The sequence below is a fragment of the Medicago truncatula genome, chromosome 1, assembly GCF_003473485.1.
Source record: "Medicago truncatula cultivar Jemalong A17 chromosome 1, MtrunA17r5.0-ANR, whole genome shotgun sequence".
Classification (NCBI taxonomy): domain Eukaryota; kingdom Viridiplantae; phylum Streptophyta; class Magnoliopsida; order Fabales; family Fabaceae; genus Medicago; species Medicago truncatula.
In genome coordinates, this window is record NC_053042.1 from 13,951,704 (window position 1) to 13,969,360 (window position 17,657).

General features: G+C 30.9%; 1 protein-coding gene across 1 annotated transcript in view; it reads left to right on the forward strand.

Annotated features, from left to right (window-relative positions):
* The window catches only part of LOC112421171 (uncharacterized), a 32,155-nt gene extending 14,871 nt beyond the window's left edge, over positions 1 to 17,284 (forward strand). The window contains exons 4-11 of the mRNA XM_039830137.1: positions 2,922 to 5,781; positions 6,332 to 6,580; positions 6,662 to 7,384; positions 8,336 to 9,145; positions 9,896 to 10,639; positions 10,721 to 11,545; positions 12,299 to 12,365; positions 16,936 to 17,284. Of these exons, the coding sequence (XP_039686071.1) occupies positions 2,965 to 5,781; positions 6,332 to 6,580; positions 6,662 to 7,384; positions 8,336 to 9,145; positions 9,896 to 10,639; positions 10,721 to 11,545; positions 12,299 to 12,319 (6,189 nt within the window). The 5' untranslated portion in view covers positions 2,922 to 2,964 and the 3' untranslated portion in view covers positions 12,320 to 12,365; positions 16,936 to 17,284. The remainder of the gene's footprint in view (positions 1 to 2,921; positions 5,782 to 6,331; positions 6,581 to 6,661; positions 7,385 to 8,335; positions 9,146 to 9,895; positions 10,640 to 10,720; positions 11,546 to 12,298; positions 12,366 to 16,935) is intronic.
* The last annotated feature ends 373 nt before the right edge of the window (positions 17,285 to 17,657 follow it).

Genomic DNA, 17,657 nt, shown 5'->3' on the forward strand with positions numbered 1-17,657 from the left:
CTGATTGTATAATTAAGTTTGTTTTTCATTTTTTTATGGGCGCACATGACATTTGTGCTTTTTTTTTAAAATAAAAAAATCTGGAAAAACGAAAAAAATCCTGCAAAAATGAATAATAATAATAAAAATTAAAAATAATGAAAAAAATTAACACTTCTCAAAATTTTCGAAAAAATTATAATAAAATCGTAATTCTAGGGTGAGGGTCCAATTAGGTCCCTTACCGGTGGACCACGAAAAAAACATCAATAGATTAAATAAATTGTTTAGATTCATTCAAATTAAAAGGGAGAACATGTCAAACTTTTCACATTCAATATTATCCTAAGATGATTTTCACTTATGTTTACAATTCCTACTCTGATTCATCCTTCAAAATGAGATACTCTCTTTACTTCCAATGATTATGCACTCAAACCATAAATCTGATATCAAATTATGAACCCTAAATTTAGAAATTTCTTATTCTTCAGACATCAATTCCTCTTTTCAGTCCAAAATCAGACTATGAAATAGAAATCAAAGATTTGGAGGAGAAAAATATGAAAATTCTTACTGGCTTTGGCATATCCTAAATCCATTTCTTATGCAACCAAACATCAGCTTCCATCAAATTAAAAGTATTATCAAACAATTCAAGAAGGGTTTAATTTTATGAACACATCAATTCCCTCATTTCATTTCACGCCATGATTGTGCTAAGAATGGAACTTCCATGTCAGATATTATAGAGACTTTGATGAATAAATGAGATTTTGTAAAAGAGATTTTGTTTAACAGAAGAAGAAATTTGTTAATTGTAGGGTTCATAACTTGATTTTAAATTTTGATGGTTTTGGTCTAAGATGATGATTTGAGGGGAAAAGCGGACATGTTTATGGGCAGATTTACAACATTATTAACGGTAAGAGAGGTGGAAACCATGTTAGGATAGGATTGAATGTGAGTAATTGTATATGTTCTCACTTTTAATTTGAATAAATCTTAACCATCTATTTTATCTAACGGTGTTTTTCTCGTGGTCCACCGGTAAGGGACCTAATTGGATCCTCACCCTAGAATCCACCAATAAATTATAACAAAAAAATTCGAAATTATAATATTACCTAATTTTTTTAATTTTGAAAAAGATTTTATAAAATTTCTAGAATAAAATTTTCGAAAAAAAATCTGAATTTTTTCTATTGAAATTTTGGAATAAAAATTCTGGAAAAAGATTAACTATTTTTTTTATGTTTTCAAAAAATATTATCTAAATACCGGAAAATATTTTCAATTTTTTATTTTAAAAAAATTCAAGAAAAATATTTTCAGAATTTTTAATTCTGGAAAAATATTATCTAATGTTTTGTTTTTTTTAACTATGAAAAATATTTTCCAATATTTTTATTTTTTGTATAAAAAACTGAACTTTTTAACTTCGAAAGAAAAATCTGAACTTTTTTTGAAATATATATTCTAATTATTATAAAAAAATTGAAATAAATTAAGTTCGATAATTTTTAATTTTTTTTTATAAAATAAAACTTCTTACTTTTTAAAAAAATATGAATTATTTTTATTATTTTTAATTTTTCCAGAATTTATTAATTTTTTTAATATTTCTAGATTCTTTTTTTTTTTTTTTAAGAATTTTTTTCCTTTTTTGAAAAAAAAGGCACAAATGCCACATGTACCCATACAAAAAATGAAAAACAAAATTAATTATACAGTCTGTACGCCACATGATCAGAAAAAAGTGACTCTGCCCCACTATTAATTTGTCTCTTTAATTATACTAAGAGATTTGACGCTTTAATCCCTTTGCATTTTTGTTTTATTAATTTGTCTTTCACTTTTTTGCTATTTTCCCATTCCTATGGCAAAAAAATTGGAAGTGATGGAAAGTTATCTCATATTTTCTGCATCTTTAATTTGTACCACACTATTAAGAGGGTTCATGTTCTTCAAACATGATCAACATACCTTATGATCTTTATTTTTTGTAATTTAATCTATCTGTTCAAATATTACAACAAAATAATAACCGGTTTTCTTGACGCATTCCAACCCAAATTGTTAGCAAATTCTTTCTAAAAGTTTTAACACCATTTGGCGAAAACTTACACTAACAGTTAATGTCGCTTCATGTCCAAACCCGAGTTTTAACCAGAGATTTTTTCGTATTTTACCTACCGTAATTAGTATCTTTGACCACAATAGATATCCCAAGGTATCACTGTGGGCTTTGGCACTTTGGGTCTGCTATGAGACTAATTTTCGAATCGGGAGCAATTCATCTAGTTTTTTTTTGTTAGAGGGTTTGGCTACCTCTCAAATGGGCGACTCTAGGAATCAAACACACTGTTCTTCTGCTCGAGATAATCATCTTTCCAACTCTCCCACCATGATGTTGGTCGAACTCAATTCCTTGGCTAAGAATCTTTCATTAATTCAGACATTTTATAATTAGAAATTCTACCTTGAAATTTTGTTAGGGGTCTTGCTAACCAGTACCTTAGGGACAAAGGTTAATGAATTTATCATTAGAAATTTTATCTTGAAAATATAAGTTTTGACTTTTGATTATATTACACCATTTTCTATAAAAGGTTACTTGTTTTGGTTGTTTATCCAATGCTCGGGGCACTAGTTAGCATTATCCTTATTATTTTACATGCTATTTACTTATATCTTTAATTTTTTTTTATTGATTAAAGAATACTTATACCTTTATTTTTTTTATTGGCTGTCATGATTGGTTACACATGATTGTAATGAAATTCAATTTGCACAGTCTACCTTTATTATGTTCTATTTATTAATTGCAGTTTTTCATCGAAAATAAGAGTAATTTGTTAATGTTCTCACATTTTCAAATGTTGCCCTTGTTTCTTTTGCCCTTATCCATAAATAGTGTATCTTTTTACTTTCACTTTCAGATTTTGACTCAAGTCACAAGGAAGAGCAGAAGAAAAAAAATCAATGGAAATTTTAATTTCTATTGTTGGAAAAATAGCAGAATATACCGTTGTGCCTATTGGACGTCAAACAAGTTACTTGATATTCTACAAAGGTAACTTCAAGACGTTAAAGGATCATGTTGAAGACCTTGAGGCTGCAAGAGAAAGAATGATCCATTCAGTTGAAAGTGAAAGGGAAAATGGTAAAGAAATTGAAAAAGATGTTCTGAATTGGTTGGAGAAAGTGGATGGGGTCATTAAAGAGGCGAATCAGCTTCAAAACGATTCTCGCAATGCAAATGTTAGGTGCTCACCATGGTCATTCCCAAATTTAATTTTGCGTCATCAACTAAGTAGGAATGCCAGAAAAATTGCAAATAATGTTGTTGAAGTTGTTCAAGGGAAAGAAAAGTTTAATTCAGTTGGTCACTTTCCCCCTCTAGATGTAGTAGCGTCCTCCTCAACAAGAGATGGTGAAAAGTATGACACAAGGGAGTCGCTTAAGGAGGACATTGTGAAGGCTTTAGCAGATCCTACTTCACGCAACATTGGGGTCTATGGGTTGGGTGGAGTGGGGAAGACCACTCTGGTGGAGAAAGTTGCTCAAATAGCCAAGGAACTTAAATTGTTCCATAAAGTGGTTAAGACAGAAGTTTCTAAAAATCCAGACATTAAAAGAATTCAAGGGGAGATTGCCGATTTCATGGGTCTGCGATTTGAAGAGGAGACTATTCTTGGCAGAGCACAACGCCTAAGACAAACAATCAAGATGAAGAAAAGCATCCTTATCATTCTAGATAACATATGGACCATACTTGATTTGAAAGAAGTGGGGATACCAGTTGGTGATGAACATAATGGTGATGAACATAATGGATGCAAATTGTTGATGACAAGTAGAGATGAAGATGTGTTGCTTCAAATGGATGTCCCAAAGGATTTCACTTTCAAAGTTAAACTTATGCGTGAAAACGAGACATGGAGTTTGTTTCAATTTATGGCAGGGGATGTGGTTAAAGATAGCAATTTGAAAGATCTACCATTTCAAGTGGCCAGAAAATGTGAAGGTTTGCCTCTTAGGGTAGTGACAGTAGCGCGTGCAATGAAAAATAAGAGGGATGTTCAGTCTTGGAAAGATGCATTAAGGAAATTACAAAGTAATGATCATACAGAGATGGACCCGGGAACTTATTCTGCTTTGGAATTGAGTTACAACTCATTGGAGAGTGATGATATGAGGGCTCTCTTCTTGCTTTTTGCATTATTCCTAGATGAACAAATAGAGTACTTTCTCAAAGTTGCAATGGGGTTGGACATATTGAAGCATCTTAATGCCATAGATGATGCAAGAAACAGACTTTACAGAATAATCAAATCTTTGGAGGCGGCTTGTCTTTTGCTTGAAGTTAAAACAGGTGGAAAGATCCAAATGCATGACTTTGTTCGTGATTTTGCTATCTCCATAGCACGTAGGGACAAGCATATATTTCTAAGAAAACAATCTGATGAGGAATGGCCAACCAATGATTTTCTAAAAAGGTGCACACAGATCTTTCTAAAAAGATGTCATACACTCGAGCTTCCTCAAACGATTGATTGTCCAAACGTTAAGCTTTTCTATTTGGGCAGTAACAATTCTTCTTTCAAAATCCCTGATGCTTTTTTTGAGGGTATGAGAAGCCTTAGAGTGCTAGATTTAACGCACTTGAACTTGTTATCATTACCCACATCGTTTCGGTTATTAAGAGACCTTCAAACATTGTGTTTGCATCAATGCGTTTTGGAAAATATGGATGCACTAGAAGCTTTGCAAAATTTAGAAATTCTTTGCCTTTGGAAATCTTCAATGATCAAGTTGCCAAGAGAAATAGGGAAATTGATTCGATTGAGAATGCTTGACTTGAGCCATTCAGGAATAGAAGTAGTCCCACCCAACATCATATCAAGCTTGACTAAATTGGAGGAGTTGTACATGGGTAATACCTCTATTAATTGGGAAGATGTGAGTTCAACGGTTCATAATGAAAATGCTAGTCTTGCCGAGCTTCGAAAACTACCCAACTTGACAGCTCTAGAATTACAAATTCGTGAGACTTGGATGTTGCCAAGGGACTTGCAATTGGTGTTTGAGAAGCTGGAAAGATATAAAATAGCTATTGGAGATGTATGGGATTGGTCTGACATCAAGGATGGAACCTTAAAAACATTGATGCTCAAACTTGGTACAAACATACATTTGGAGCATGGAATTAAAGCATTGATTAAAGGTGTTGAGAATTTGTATTTGGATGATGTAGATGGAATTCAAAATGTGCTTCCTAACCTAAATAGAGAAGGATTTACATTGCTGAAACATCTCCACGTCCAAAATAATACTAACTTGAATCACATTGTTGACAATAAAGAGAGAAATCAAATCCATGCATCCTTTCCCATCTTGGAAACACTAGTACTTCTTAATCTTAGAAACTTGGAGCATATATGTCATGCTCAACCTTCGGTTGCTTCTTTTGGAAGTCTCAGTGTTATCAAAGTAAAAAATTGCATCCAGTTAAAGTATCTCTTCTCCTTTACAATGGTTAAAGGACTTTCTCACCTTTGTAAGATTGAAGTTTGTGAGTGCAATTCTATGAAGGAGATAGTGTTCAGAGACAACAATTCAAGTGCTAATATCAGTGATGAAAAAATCGAGTTTCTTCAATTGCGTTCTTTGACTTTAGAACATTTGGAGACACTTGATAATTTCGCCTCTGATTATTTGACACATCATAGAAGTAAGGAAAAGTATCAAGGTCTAGAGCCTTATGCTTATACTACACCATTTTTTAATAATGCTCAGGTATGTTATTTTGTTTTTAACTTCTTTTGATACAAATGATATAATTTTTAACTGTGTGATATGTACAAACAGATTAATTAATGAACAAATTGGTACGTTTAGGGAAAAAACAATTGAGTAAAAAAAGAGTAAATGAACTAGAAAAGCTTTTTGTTTTTAAGGAAAACTAGAAAAGCTAATAGCAGCATTACATCGTCATTTAATAAATGATAAGAATATTAACAATTACATCTTGCTCAAGATTTTCAAAGTTAAAAGTTAGTGTTTATACGTAAGAAATATTTAGATATATTTTTGTATTTGATGACTTCATATTGTTTAGAAAGCATGTACTCGCTCCGTATCTTTTTATTTGAATAATTTATAAAAATTACGGGTATTAAGAAAATTTATTGGAGTAATAAATTTGTCTCAAATGTATGTGATTATTACTAGATTATCTTTAATTAAATATATATTTAAGGTTAACTTTTCATATATTCAGACAAATTGGTAATATTAATAAGGCGATGCCTTCAGTAATGATTTCTGTTAATTTGTTTTTATGTAGGTTGCATTTCCTAATTTGGATACCCTTAAATTGAGCTCACTTCTCAATTTGAATCAAATTTGGGATGACAATCATCAATCAATGTGCAACTTGACTAGCTTGGTTGTGGATAATTGTGTTGGATTGAAGTATTTATTTCCCTCTTCTTTGGTTGAAAGTTTTATGAACCTCAAACACCTTGAAATAAGTAACTGTCATATGATGGAGGAGATAATAGCTAAAAATGACGGAAACAATGCACTGAAAGAGGTATGCTAATTCTATTATTGGAGCATCCAATTAATTTTAAATAATTATTTATTCTGATGGTGGTTATTTATGAATTCATAGGTTCGTCTTTTAAATTTAGAAAAAATCATATTGAAGGATATGAACAACTTGAAGACAATATGGCATCGCCAATTTGAAAAATTGAAGATGTTGGAAGTGAACAATTGTAAGAAAATTGTGGTGGTTTTTCCTTCTTCAATGCAAAACACATATAATGAGCTTGAGAAGTTGGAGGTTACAAATTGTGCTTTAGTTGAAGAGATATTTGAATTGAATTTGAATGAAAATAACAGTGATGAGGTTACGACACATTTGAAAGAAGTTACTATAGATGGACTGTTGAAGCTGAAAAAGATATGGAGTGGAGATCCTGAAGGAATTCTTAGTTTTCAAAATCTAATATATGTACAACTAGAAAGTTGTGCAAGCTTGGAGTATCTATTACCATTCTCCGTAGCCACTCGTTGCTCACATCTCAAGGAACTTGTTATAAAATGGTGTGAAAACATTAAGGAAATTGTTGCAGAGGAGAAAGAATCTAGCTTGAGTGCAGCTACCATATTTGAGTTTAATCAACTGAGTACTTTATTGCTTTGGAACTTAACTAAACTCAATGGTTTCTATGCTGGAAATCATACTCTAGCATGCCCATCTTTGAGAAAAATCAATGTCTCTAGATGTACAAAGTTGAAATTGTTCAGAACACTATCTACAAGAAGCTCCAATTTTCGAGATGACAAACCCTCTGTTTTAACGCAACCACCACTTTTCATTGCCGAAGAGGTACGCATAATAAACACTCTGCAGGACTTGTTTTTATTTTATTTTACATTAAGGAGTTAGCGTTATTCTTTAATCTTTTGAAATACCGATCAACTACTTCCTCCGATCCTAAATATATGAAAAGTATCTTTTCTTTAGGTTCCTTGAATAATTAATGTATTTGAACTATACTATATAAACTAAATATATCATTTATTCAATGAACCTAAAAATAAAAATTTCTCTTATATTTAGGACCAGGAGTATTACTATTCATTTATAAATTTGGAAAAATTTAAAACAACCCAAAAACTTTATAAAAAGACAAAGCATATTTAATGTCAGAAGTTATTAAAATATTTTACATTATAGATATACTCCCTACGGTTTCGAATGTGAGAAACAAAACAAAAAAATTGATGGTCTCAAATATAAGCAAAAATATACAAAAGTCGTTCTATTAAATGTTACTATTCCAATCTCACCCTCATTAACTTTATTTAATTTGTTTCACATTCCCATGTTTAACACTTTCTAAAGATTATTCATTGGTTTAGTTCAAAAGTCATATTTTCTCGTAAAATGTTTCTATCATTAATATCTGAATGTGTACTAATTGAGAAATAACTCCAGAACAAGGGGAAAAAAAAATAGAAAAATTGTATTTTTTTTATAATGACTTAAATACAGTCATTCCACTTTCTTCATAGGTGTGCCTTTTTTTTCCTTACATTCAAGATAGGAAGGAGTACTTGATAATTTCTATAACAAAAATGACAACTAGCAAGAGTGGCATTTAAATACAAAATTGATAATTTCCATAAATTGATATATTTGAGTATAAAAGAAATTGAAAAAAGTACAGAGATATTGGCAAAAATTAAAAGGACAAATTTTAGTCAATAGTAATTATTGTTTCACTCAATAATAAAATGTTTAATTCTCTTACATTGTTGTTTAAATATGTTTTAGGTGATTCCAAACTTGGAGCTGTTGAGGATGGTACAGGCGGATGCTGACATGATATTGCAAACCCAAAACTCAAGTTCCCTCTTTTGCAAAATGACCCATCTTGGATTGGCTAGCTATAACACCGAAGATGCTAGATTTCCTTATTGGTTTCTTGAAAATGTGCATACTCTTGAGAAACTACGTGTTGAGTGGTGTTGCTTCAAGAAGATATTCCAAGATAAAGGAGAAATAAGTGAGAGGACTCATACACAAATCAAAACACTAATGTTATATAAATTACCTAAACTTCAACATATATGTGATGAAGGATCTCAAATTGACCCAGTTCTTGAGTTCCTTGAATACTTAAGGGTTCGTAGTTGTTCTAGTTTGACAAATTTGATGCCTTCCTCCGCCACCCTTAATCATCTCACAAAGTTAGAGGTAATAAAATGCAATGGGCTAAAATATTTGATCACAACTCCTACTGCACAAAGTTTAGACAAGCTCACTGTGCTGAAGATAAAAGATTGTAATTCACTTGAAGAAGTAGTTAATGGAGTAGAAAATGTTGACATTGCTTTTATTAGTTTACAAATTTTGAATTTGGAATGTTTGCCAAGTCTCATCAAGTTTTCCTCTAGTAAGTGTTTCATGAAGTTTCCATTATTGGAGGAAGTAATTGTGAGGGAATGTCCTCAAATGAAGATTTTTTCAGAGGGAAACACAAGTACACCAATTCTTCAAAAAGTTAAAATTGCAGAAAATAATTCAGAATGGCTTTGGAAGGGAAATCTAAACAATACAATATACAACATGTTTGAAAATAAGGTATGCTTGATTTTACCACTTTATTTCTTGTGTAACAATATCATGATTTGCTTATCTATTATTGTAATTTAAAAAAAAAAATATTGTTTTCTTTGGATGCATAATAGTTGATTTTGAATTTACAATGTTATAAACCTTGTAGAAAAACAACTATTTTGAAAGTATATCGCAATATATTCTAAAAAGGAAAGAAAACAAAGGAGATTCATAATATCCAAAGAAAAAAAAGATAGAAATGGACCGCTCAGGTTATAATGGAGCCATATACCCAAACAAAGACTTCAAGAGTTTGTACACTTTTTTTTTTATGGAAAAAAATTAAATAATTATAAACAAATAAATTAATACATACTGTTCAAAAAAATAGTAATTTTGATATGTCTCTTCATATGTATTAATTAATTTGATTTATCAAGTTGCATTTCGTAAATTCAAATATTCAACCTTTTCTAAATTCCATTTTCCATCAGAAACGGTGTTTGATGCATTGGCATAACTCCGTAATGCATTAGCAATTTAAATATTGGTTGCAGCAAACCATAGTAGATAACACTGTATGAAAATAAAAAAAGAGCTTCAAATTAGCAAATAATAATCAAATCAAGTAACATTAAACTCAGATTTAAAAAAGAAATCAAAAAAAGGAAACATGTTCAGGTTGCATGATAATTTTATGAATATTAATGCATAATTAAAGATTGCTTAAATGCAATTTTGATTTGTTTTTTATTTATTAATTTACATGATCAGGTTGCATTTGGTAAACTCAAGTACTTAGCCTTATCTGACTATCCTGAGCTAAAGGATGTGTGGTATGGCCAACTTCATTGCAATGTGTTCTGCAGTTTGAAACATCTTGTCGTGGAAAGGTGTGATTTTTTATCACATGTACTTTTTTCATCAAATGTAATGCAATTGCTACAGACATTGGAAGAACTAGAAGTTAAAGATTGTGATTCATTAGAAGCAGTGTTTGATGTAAAAGGTATGAAGTCACAAGAAATATTGATAAAAGAAAGCACTCAATTGAAAAGATTGAGTTTGTCTACTTTACCCAAATTGAAGCACATATGGAATGAGGATCCTCATGAAATTATCAGCTTTGTAAACTTACACAAGGTGGATGTTTCTTTGTGTCAAAGCTTGTTATATGTCTTTCCATATTCACTATGCCCAGATCTTGGACATCTTGAAATGCTTGAGATAAGTTCTTGCGGAGTCAAGGAAATTGTTGCAATGGAAGAAACTGTATCAATGGAAATTCAATTTAATTTCCCCCAATTGAAAATCATGACACTGCGTCATTTGTCAAATCTCAAGAGTTTCTATCAAGGAAAGCATACTTTAGATTGCCCTTTATTGAAGACTTTTAATGTATATCGTTGTGAAGCATTAAGAATGTTTTCTTTCAACAATTCAGACTTGCAACAACCTTACTCGGTTGATCAAAACCAGGGCATGCTATTCCAACAACCCCTGTTTTGTATTGAAAAGGTAAACCCCACCATATCTACACCGTTTTTCTTTATTTTTATGTTTCATATTTATTTTGTTTTTGAACGTTTTATTTTTCAGTTGAGCCCCAACCTGGAGGAATTGGCAGTAAGTGGCACGGATATGTTGGGGATATTGAATGGTTGTTATCAAGAAAATATATTTCATAAAGTTGAATTTCTTCGTTTGCAACTGTTTGATGAAACTCCTACTATTTTTATGAATGACTTACACATAATATTTCCTAATCTTCAAGAATTTCAAGTCCGTAATAGTTCCTTTGAAATATTGTTCCCCACTAAAGGAGCCACTGATCATCTCAATATGCAAATTTCAAAGCAAATGAGAATGTTGATGCTTTTTGAATTGGAAAAGCTCGAGCACATCTGGCAGGAAGAATTTCCATTGGATCATCCTCTTCTACAACATCTTCAAGAATTATTTGTATTGAATTGTCCAAGTTTGATAAGCTTGGTACCACCGTTCGCATCTTTCACAAATTTAACCTATTTGAAAGTGGACAATTGCAAAGAGTTGGTCTATTTGATAACATATTCAACAGCTAAAAGCCTAGTTCAACTCAAAACATTAATAATAGAGAATTGTGAGAAGATGTTGGATGCTGTGAAGATTGATGAAGAAAAAGGAGAGGAGGACATCATATTTGAAAACTTGGAATACTTGGAACTTGCTTCTTTGTCAAGTTTGAGAAGCTTCTGCTATGGGAAACAAGCATTCATATTCCCATATTTGCTTTGTTTCATCGTTAAAGGATGCCCTCAAATGAAGATCTTCTCATCTGCACTCACAGTAGCACCGTGCCTCACATCAATTGAGGTGGAAAAAGAAAATATGCGATGGAAAGGTGATCTTAACACAACTATTGAACAAATGTTCAAAGAAAAGGTACACAATGTCATTATTATTTATGAAAATTGATTACTTTTTATTCACATAGTTAACAAGGCTCGCAATATTAATTTGGTACATTTTTGGGCTGGGAGTTGAAATTAATTATAGATTTACTACAAAGTTCCAAGTTCCTGAAAATAAAAATTTTAATATCTAATTTCATTAATTAGTTTTTCTGTTCATTCTATTATATATTTCCAATTCAAGAAAGTTTAGCACTAAAATAGTTTGAGATCTAATTCGCTAAACAAAATTATCCAATGAAACATACTTCTTTTTTATTTTATCATCGAATGAAACATACTATCACATTCAAAAAAGTAATTGAGAAAGAGATATTTACGTTGAATAAGTTACTTTTATATTCCTTTAAAAAAAAGTTACTTTTATCTTAAAAAAAAAAAAAACAAACCAACAGTATGATAATCAAACCAAATATTATTTTTTTTAGAAAGCAAGATCAAACTATCATAAATGCCAAGTCATTTTAAAAACATGTTTCAGACTTTATCTTAAAATTGATTACAATCTACAATTTCAATGTTTTATTACATGTTTCCCTTTGATCTCATTTATAAGACAATTTTAACTTTTTAAATTCATTAAATAAATGATGTGTGGTTTATTTATAAATCACATACATTCAATGAACCTAAAAAAATGAAAATTTGCTTATAATGAGACCGGAATGAGTATATATTTAAGGGTTGATGCATTTGTTAATTAATGTTAACAATTTGTCAACAGGAAGTCCCACATTCTAATTAATATGTTGAATGATGAGACCATCATCATCTATCCTCACATTTGCAAGGTACGCACAACCAAATTCTTCTCTTTTAAAACATTTTCTTTTTTCACTAAAAAATTATTCTCAATATCATTTGATTGTGAATTGTTTTGTTTATTCTTGACCGAAAAGTTTTGAAATACATTTTGTTTATTTTTCCTTGTCTTTTGAATCATCGGTTATTATAAGGTTGAAATATATTTTGTCCTTGTAAATGTAGTATTTTTTTGTTTGTTTTAATCTCTATAAGAATATTTTTTTTACTTTTAATGCTTACAAATATATCTCATTTTTGCTTTCGTCCTTCGAGTTTTTTTTTTCTTTTTGATGAACTTCGAATTTTTTTTTATCCTTGCAAAATATGAGCATTTGAAAATCATACTTTGTATTATTCATTTTGGTCTTTGTTTTGAGGGTTAAAATCAAATATTTGACATATTATAAGGATTAATTTTAACATAAATAAATTATGCAACGAGTAAAATAAAACACCATGAATCAAATGAAAATAGAGGGATAATTGTAAGGACTAATTTTTTAAAAAAAGGAAAAATACAGGGACTAATATTAAAATTTTGTTATTTCCAAGGACCGTTTTCATTTTTAAACCCATTATTAATAAAATTAAATATAAGTTTCTTTTATGAAAAAATTAAATCTATGTCAATCCTTTAGAACTTGTTGCTTTAGATAAGTTAGTTTTGTTTTCTTAAGAAAAAGTTATCAGTTTTTTTAAATTAGGAAAAACTAATATTAATAAGCACAATTCAAAATATAAGATATGCTAAGATATACCCTTCATATTGAGATGGAAAAAAAGTTTGTATTTGTGGAAATCAGTGATAAAATAGTTTATTTAACAAGTAAAATAAAAAGATATTTTAATTACCTATTAGTTAGTTGATACAAATCACTACCAAAAAAAAAAAAGTTAGTTGATACAAATGCAATTTTTTTTTTTACACAAAACAAACGACATTAATTCATTCAAATTGATAGAGTACATCGATGCAATACAAATTTGCTAAAAACAAAAAGGATGAATCTATGAACAAACTCACAACATCCATGTTAATAGCATAAAACGGCAAAATACATAAGCCTACAAATATGACTATATTAAAATCTCTGGAATAGTCATGCCTCCAGATCTGCAACGTTGATGACGTCAAAGTCATTAGTTGGATTTGCACTAGATCGAAGATGATTTGACAATCTGAATCGAACAAACACCTGAACAAGGGAAAAAAACAATGTCACACAAAGACGACAAACAAAATAGCGTCGCACTAAGATGACGAAATCACAAAAGAGAAACCTAATTCGATGTGAAAATCACTTATTTAAATAGAAGTGAAGGAGAAAAACGATTTAGAGGGGTGATTTTGGGTCAAAAATTGACCCTAAACCACCCCCTCTTTAGTGGATGAAGAAGAAGAAATTAAGGTTTCGGCCGACGGCTCACAAAAGAGAAAGGGGGGAGAGAGGTGAGATAAACGATGCAAATATAATAGTATCTATATCCACATATATATACCCTTAAAAAAAATATCCGCATATATATGTTTCTTTTGCTAAATTAAATCAAAGTGTTTTTTCTGAAGAAGAAAAAAATTGTTAAAATACCCTATTAGTTAAATAAAATACATTACTCTCATATATGCCGCTCCATAGAGTCACCAAATGAGCATTAGCAACTTATCCTTAATAGGGCTTGAGCCACCCTATAATATTATTGTTGCCATGCATGGAAATCAGACGGAGTGGGGATGCTTTACCTTCCTTGTTCACATACCCTATTCTCATATACTTATGTGGTACTTTACTCATATCTGGGGATGAGAAATCAAAACTCATCCCTGTTCCTGACGGGTTCGGGTATTCCCGCCTCAACCCCATCCCCGCAGTGGATATTTTTTTTAATAAAAATAAAAGTATTTTTCAACCCCTGCACAATGTTGTAATGCATTATTCAGCAAAAGGATGAATGTGATTGATGACTATGATGATAAAGAAGAGAGAGGCCGAGAGTGTGAGATATGGAAGGAGAAAAGAGAGAACTATAATAAGTGAGTGTCGTCTGAAAGAGTAAGACTCTAATTGTGTGGGTGAAATGATTTAGGGTTTTGGTTTCTATTTATATAAAAGGGATAATAAAATTGATTTTCTACATTTGTGGGGTTTGGGGTGGGTACCTATCTCTGTTTTCCGTCCCGTACCCATGTTATGAAATCGGGAAAAACTCAAACTCATACTCAAACCCAATTTAAGCGGGTAAAACCCATCAAATTGAATTTGATTCAGGCTGGTTCCAGCGGGTGTGAGTTTTGTTGCCAAGAAACAATTTGTTGTTATTTTACTCTTAAACATTCCCAATATAAACTGAATCTTTCCCCACCAGATTTCCAAGTGTTTAAGCCAATAGACTAAATCTTTTTCCACCTAAATTCCAAGAATTTGGCTATAAGACAAGCAAGCTCCTCTTTCCATTTAAGAGTATCTATTGCAGTCAAGTCTCAAGTGGTAATTACATTTGTATACAAACTTTTAAAACTTTGTCGATAGCTATGGGAATATCCTTGCCTACATCTTTAAGACCTATATTTTATCTTAAGTCCAAAAAAAAGTACAAATTAATCGATGGATAATCCTAAGCCTTAGATGACAATATAAAGAGGTATAGTATTAGAGAAAAAAGGTAAAAACACTCATAAAGAATTGGAGTTTTAAACAGGCATTACAACAACTTATTTAATGACTAATTAAAATTGAAAAGAAAAAAAAAAAACAAATGGGCATTATATGGCTAAGATAAGGGTTAGAATTGTTTGATTAAGTCATGTGTCCCGAGTTGGCCAATTGACAAATTGTATTTAGTCTTGGTTAATAGTGTTTTACCCCCTTGTAATATAGGTCATTTTCGGGTTTACCCTCTGTAAAATATTTTTTTTGATTTACCCACCCTATAAAATATATTTTTTCCAGAATACCCCTTAATAGGCCATACAAAAACGAATTTTTATTTTTTTTTACAAAAATTTTGGTTTTTGTATGGCCTATTAGGGGGGTATTCTTGAAAGAAAAAAAAATTACAGGGGGTAAAGCACCATTAACCCTTTAGTCTTTGAGTTAATTGTGAAATTTGTTAAATTAGGAATTAAAATAAGGAATTAGAAACATTAATAGGTTGTTGTGTTTGTAGTTGAATTATGCATTGACATGAATGATACTGATGTTGTGTAATTTCCTATATGTGAGCATTGATGCTAAGTATTGTTTGAAATTGAATGGTGCTATTGTGATATGTGGGTTAAAAATCTGAAAATAGTGCATTGTGAGTGTGAATATTAAGTATTTTTTTTGTAATATGCATTGTGTACTCAGGGGCGGACCTGAACAAGGCATAGTGTGGCAGGTGCCACACTAGTTCAGGTCCAATGCTTTTTTTTTATATATATATTTTTATCGGTTCATTGTATATTTTCACTTATATATTAATAAAAACACCAAAAAAAATTATGTATATAAACGCGTCTATATTTTTACTTATATATTAATACAGGGACATAATTATTTGTGTAATTTATATACGTGTCTATATTTTTACTCATATAAGAGAACCTATTTTTTTTAATATACATGTGTTTATATTTTAACTTATATATTAATATGGGGACCGATTTTTTTTTAATTGATACACATGTCTATATTTTTATTCATATATCAATACGGAGACTTTTTTTTATAATTTCTATGCAATTGCGATTTGCTTCCAAAAAGAGAGCGCAACACGCTCACTCGTTCATATGCACAGGTATCCTGCTAGAGCATTTGACATCTCTCGTAATCTATATAGAAAGAGATGTTCTTAGAACAATTAGTAATGATATAATTTAATTATTTGATAAAAAAAATGTGTCCCGCTAATATTGAAAGTTCAGATCCGTCCCTGCATGTACTATATGTGAATTGAGATAACCCGACCTCTAGCTAATGATGGTGTTATATTTGAGGAGTGATTTAGTCCAACAAGGGGGGAGAGGTATGTCATACGGTCAAATACCAATGAAGTGTTGTTTATATGGTCATCATATAGGTTGGGTTTGACAAGCTTAAGTAGTAGGGAACATATACTAGTGATGCCAAATAGTTAGGGTATACTTGTTAGATCATAAGAGTACAATGACGGGAATATTCCTAAGTGGTTTAGTTGGTAAATCCCTAATGTTAGGAGCTTATATGTAACCACTGTATTTTTGCGTGTTATGTATATAAATTTTGGGTCGAGTTAAGCAAGAATTTGAGGACTTAAATGTCTTACAAAAGCATAGTGCCACGTTCCTGGCCATTTGTTCGTAGTTAGATGTTACCAAGTGAAATAGAAGTGTTAGAGGAATTGTGCATGCATGTGTCTTGTGATTAAATGTGTGTTCATGCGAGTGATAATGTGTCCCTTGAAATAAAACTTATGCCTTGTGAAAGACTAGAAATGATATTATTTATATGTGTTTGTCTAATTTATTATTATACTTTATGAAACTTGATTGCTCACCCCTTTCGTGTATTTGTGTTTGACGATTGTGATGACGCACAGGCGCAAAAAACATGTGAGACGTAGTGCCAAGGAGCTATTTATATTGGCGTTTGGAAGACTTTGTTTTATTTTCTATTTATGTTGTTATTTGATTGGCTTGCATGTCAAGTACCTTGTATTGTAATTTTACTCTCATTGCTCTGTTAGGTGGCGTCGAGAGATTCTTTTACTATGTTACCTATTTGTTTAATTGTCAAATTTAAAGCAGTGTTTCTACGTGTTTGATGGATCACTCTTTTTATTTTGAAAAATTGAACATTTCTCTTTGGACAAATGGCATGCATGCTATGTCCTAAGCCCATGTAATGGTGTCTTATGAAATCTTCTTTAGAAGTTTCTATTCGAGATATTGCTTGGGTTTGGAATAAGGGGAACTATATACTTCAAAACAATCAAAAATTTAGGTGGGGCATTTACACCATGTCTTCTGAATACACTCATCCCTGCATCTAAGGATAATATATTGCATAAATGTCAAATTAAGAGAAAAACTCAACAATAGGGAATACAATGGAAAGACCAAACGTGAGGAAAAAAAGCTCAATCCGTCCAAATTTCTTTACAAGAATATAAGAAAGATGAGGTATGTATATACTCTCTTCCTTCTTTTTTAACTTTCGTTTTTTTAAAAAATGTTTGTTCCTTTATAATTGTCGTTTTAAATTTCAAAGTAGAATATCCAAGGAGCTCATATCCGATAGATAAAATATGAACACAAGATC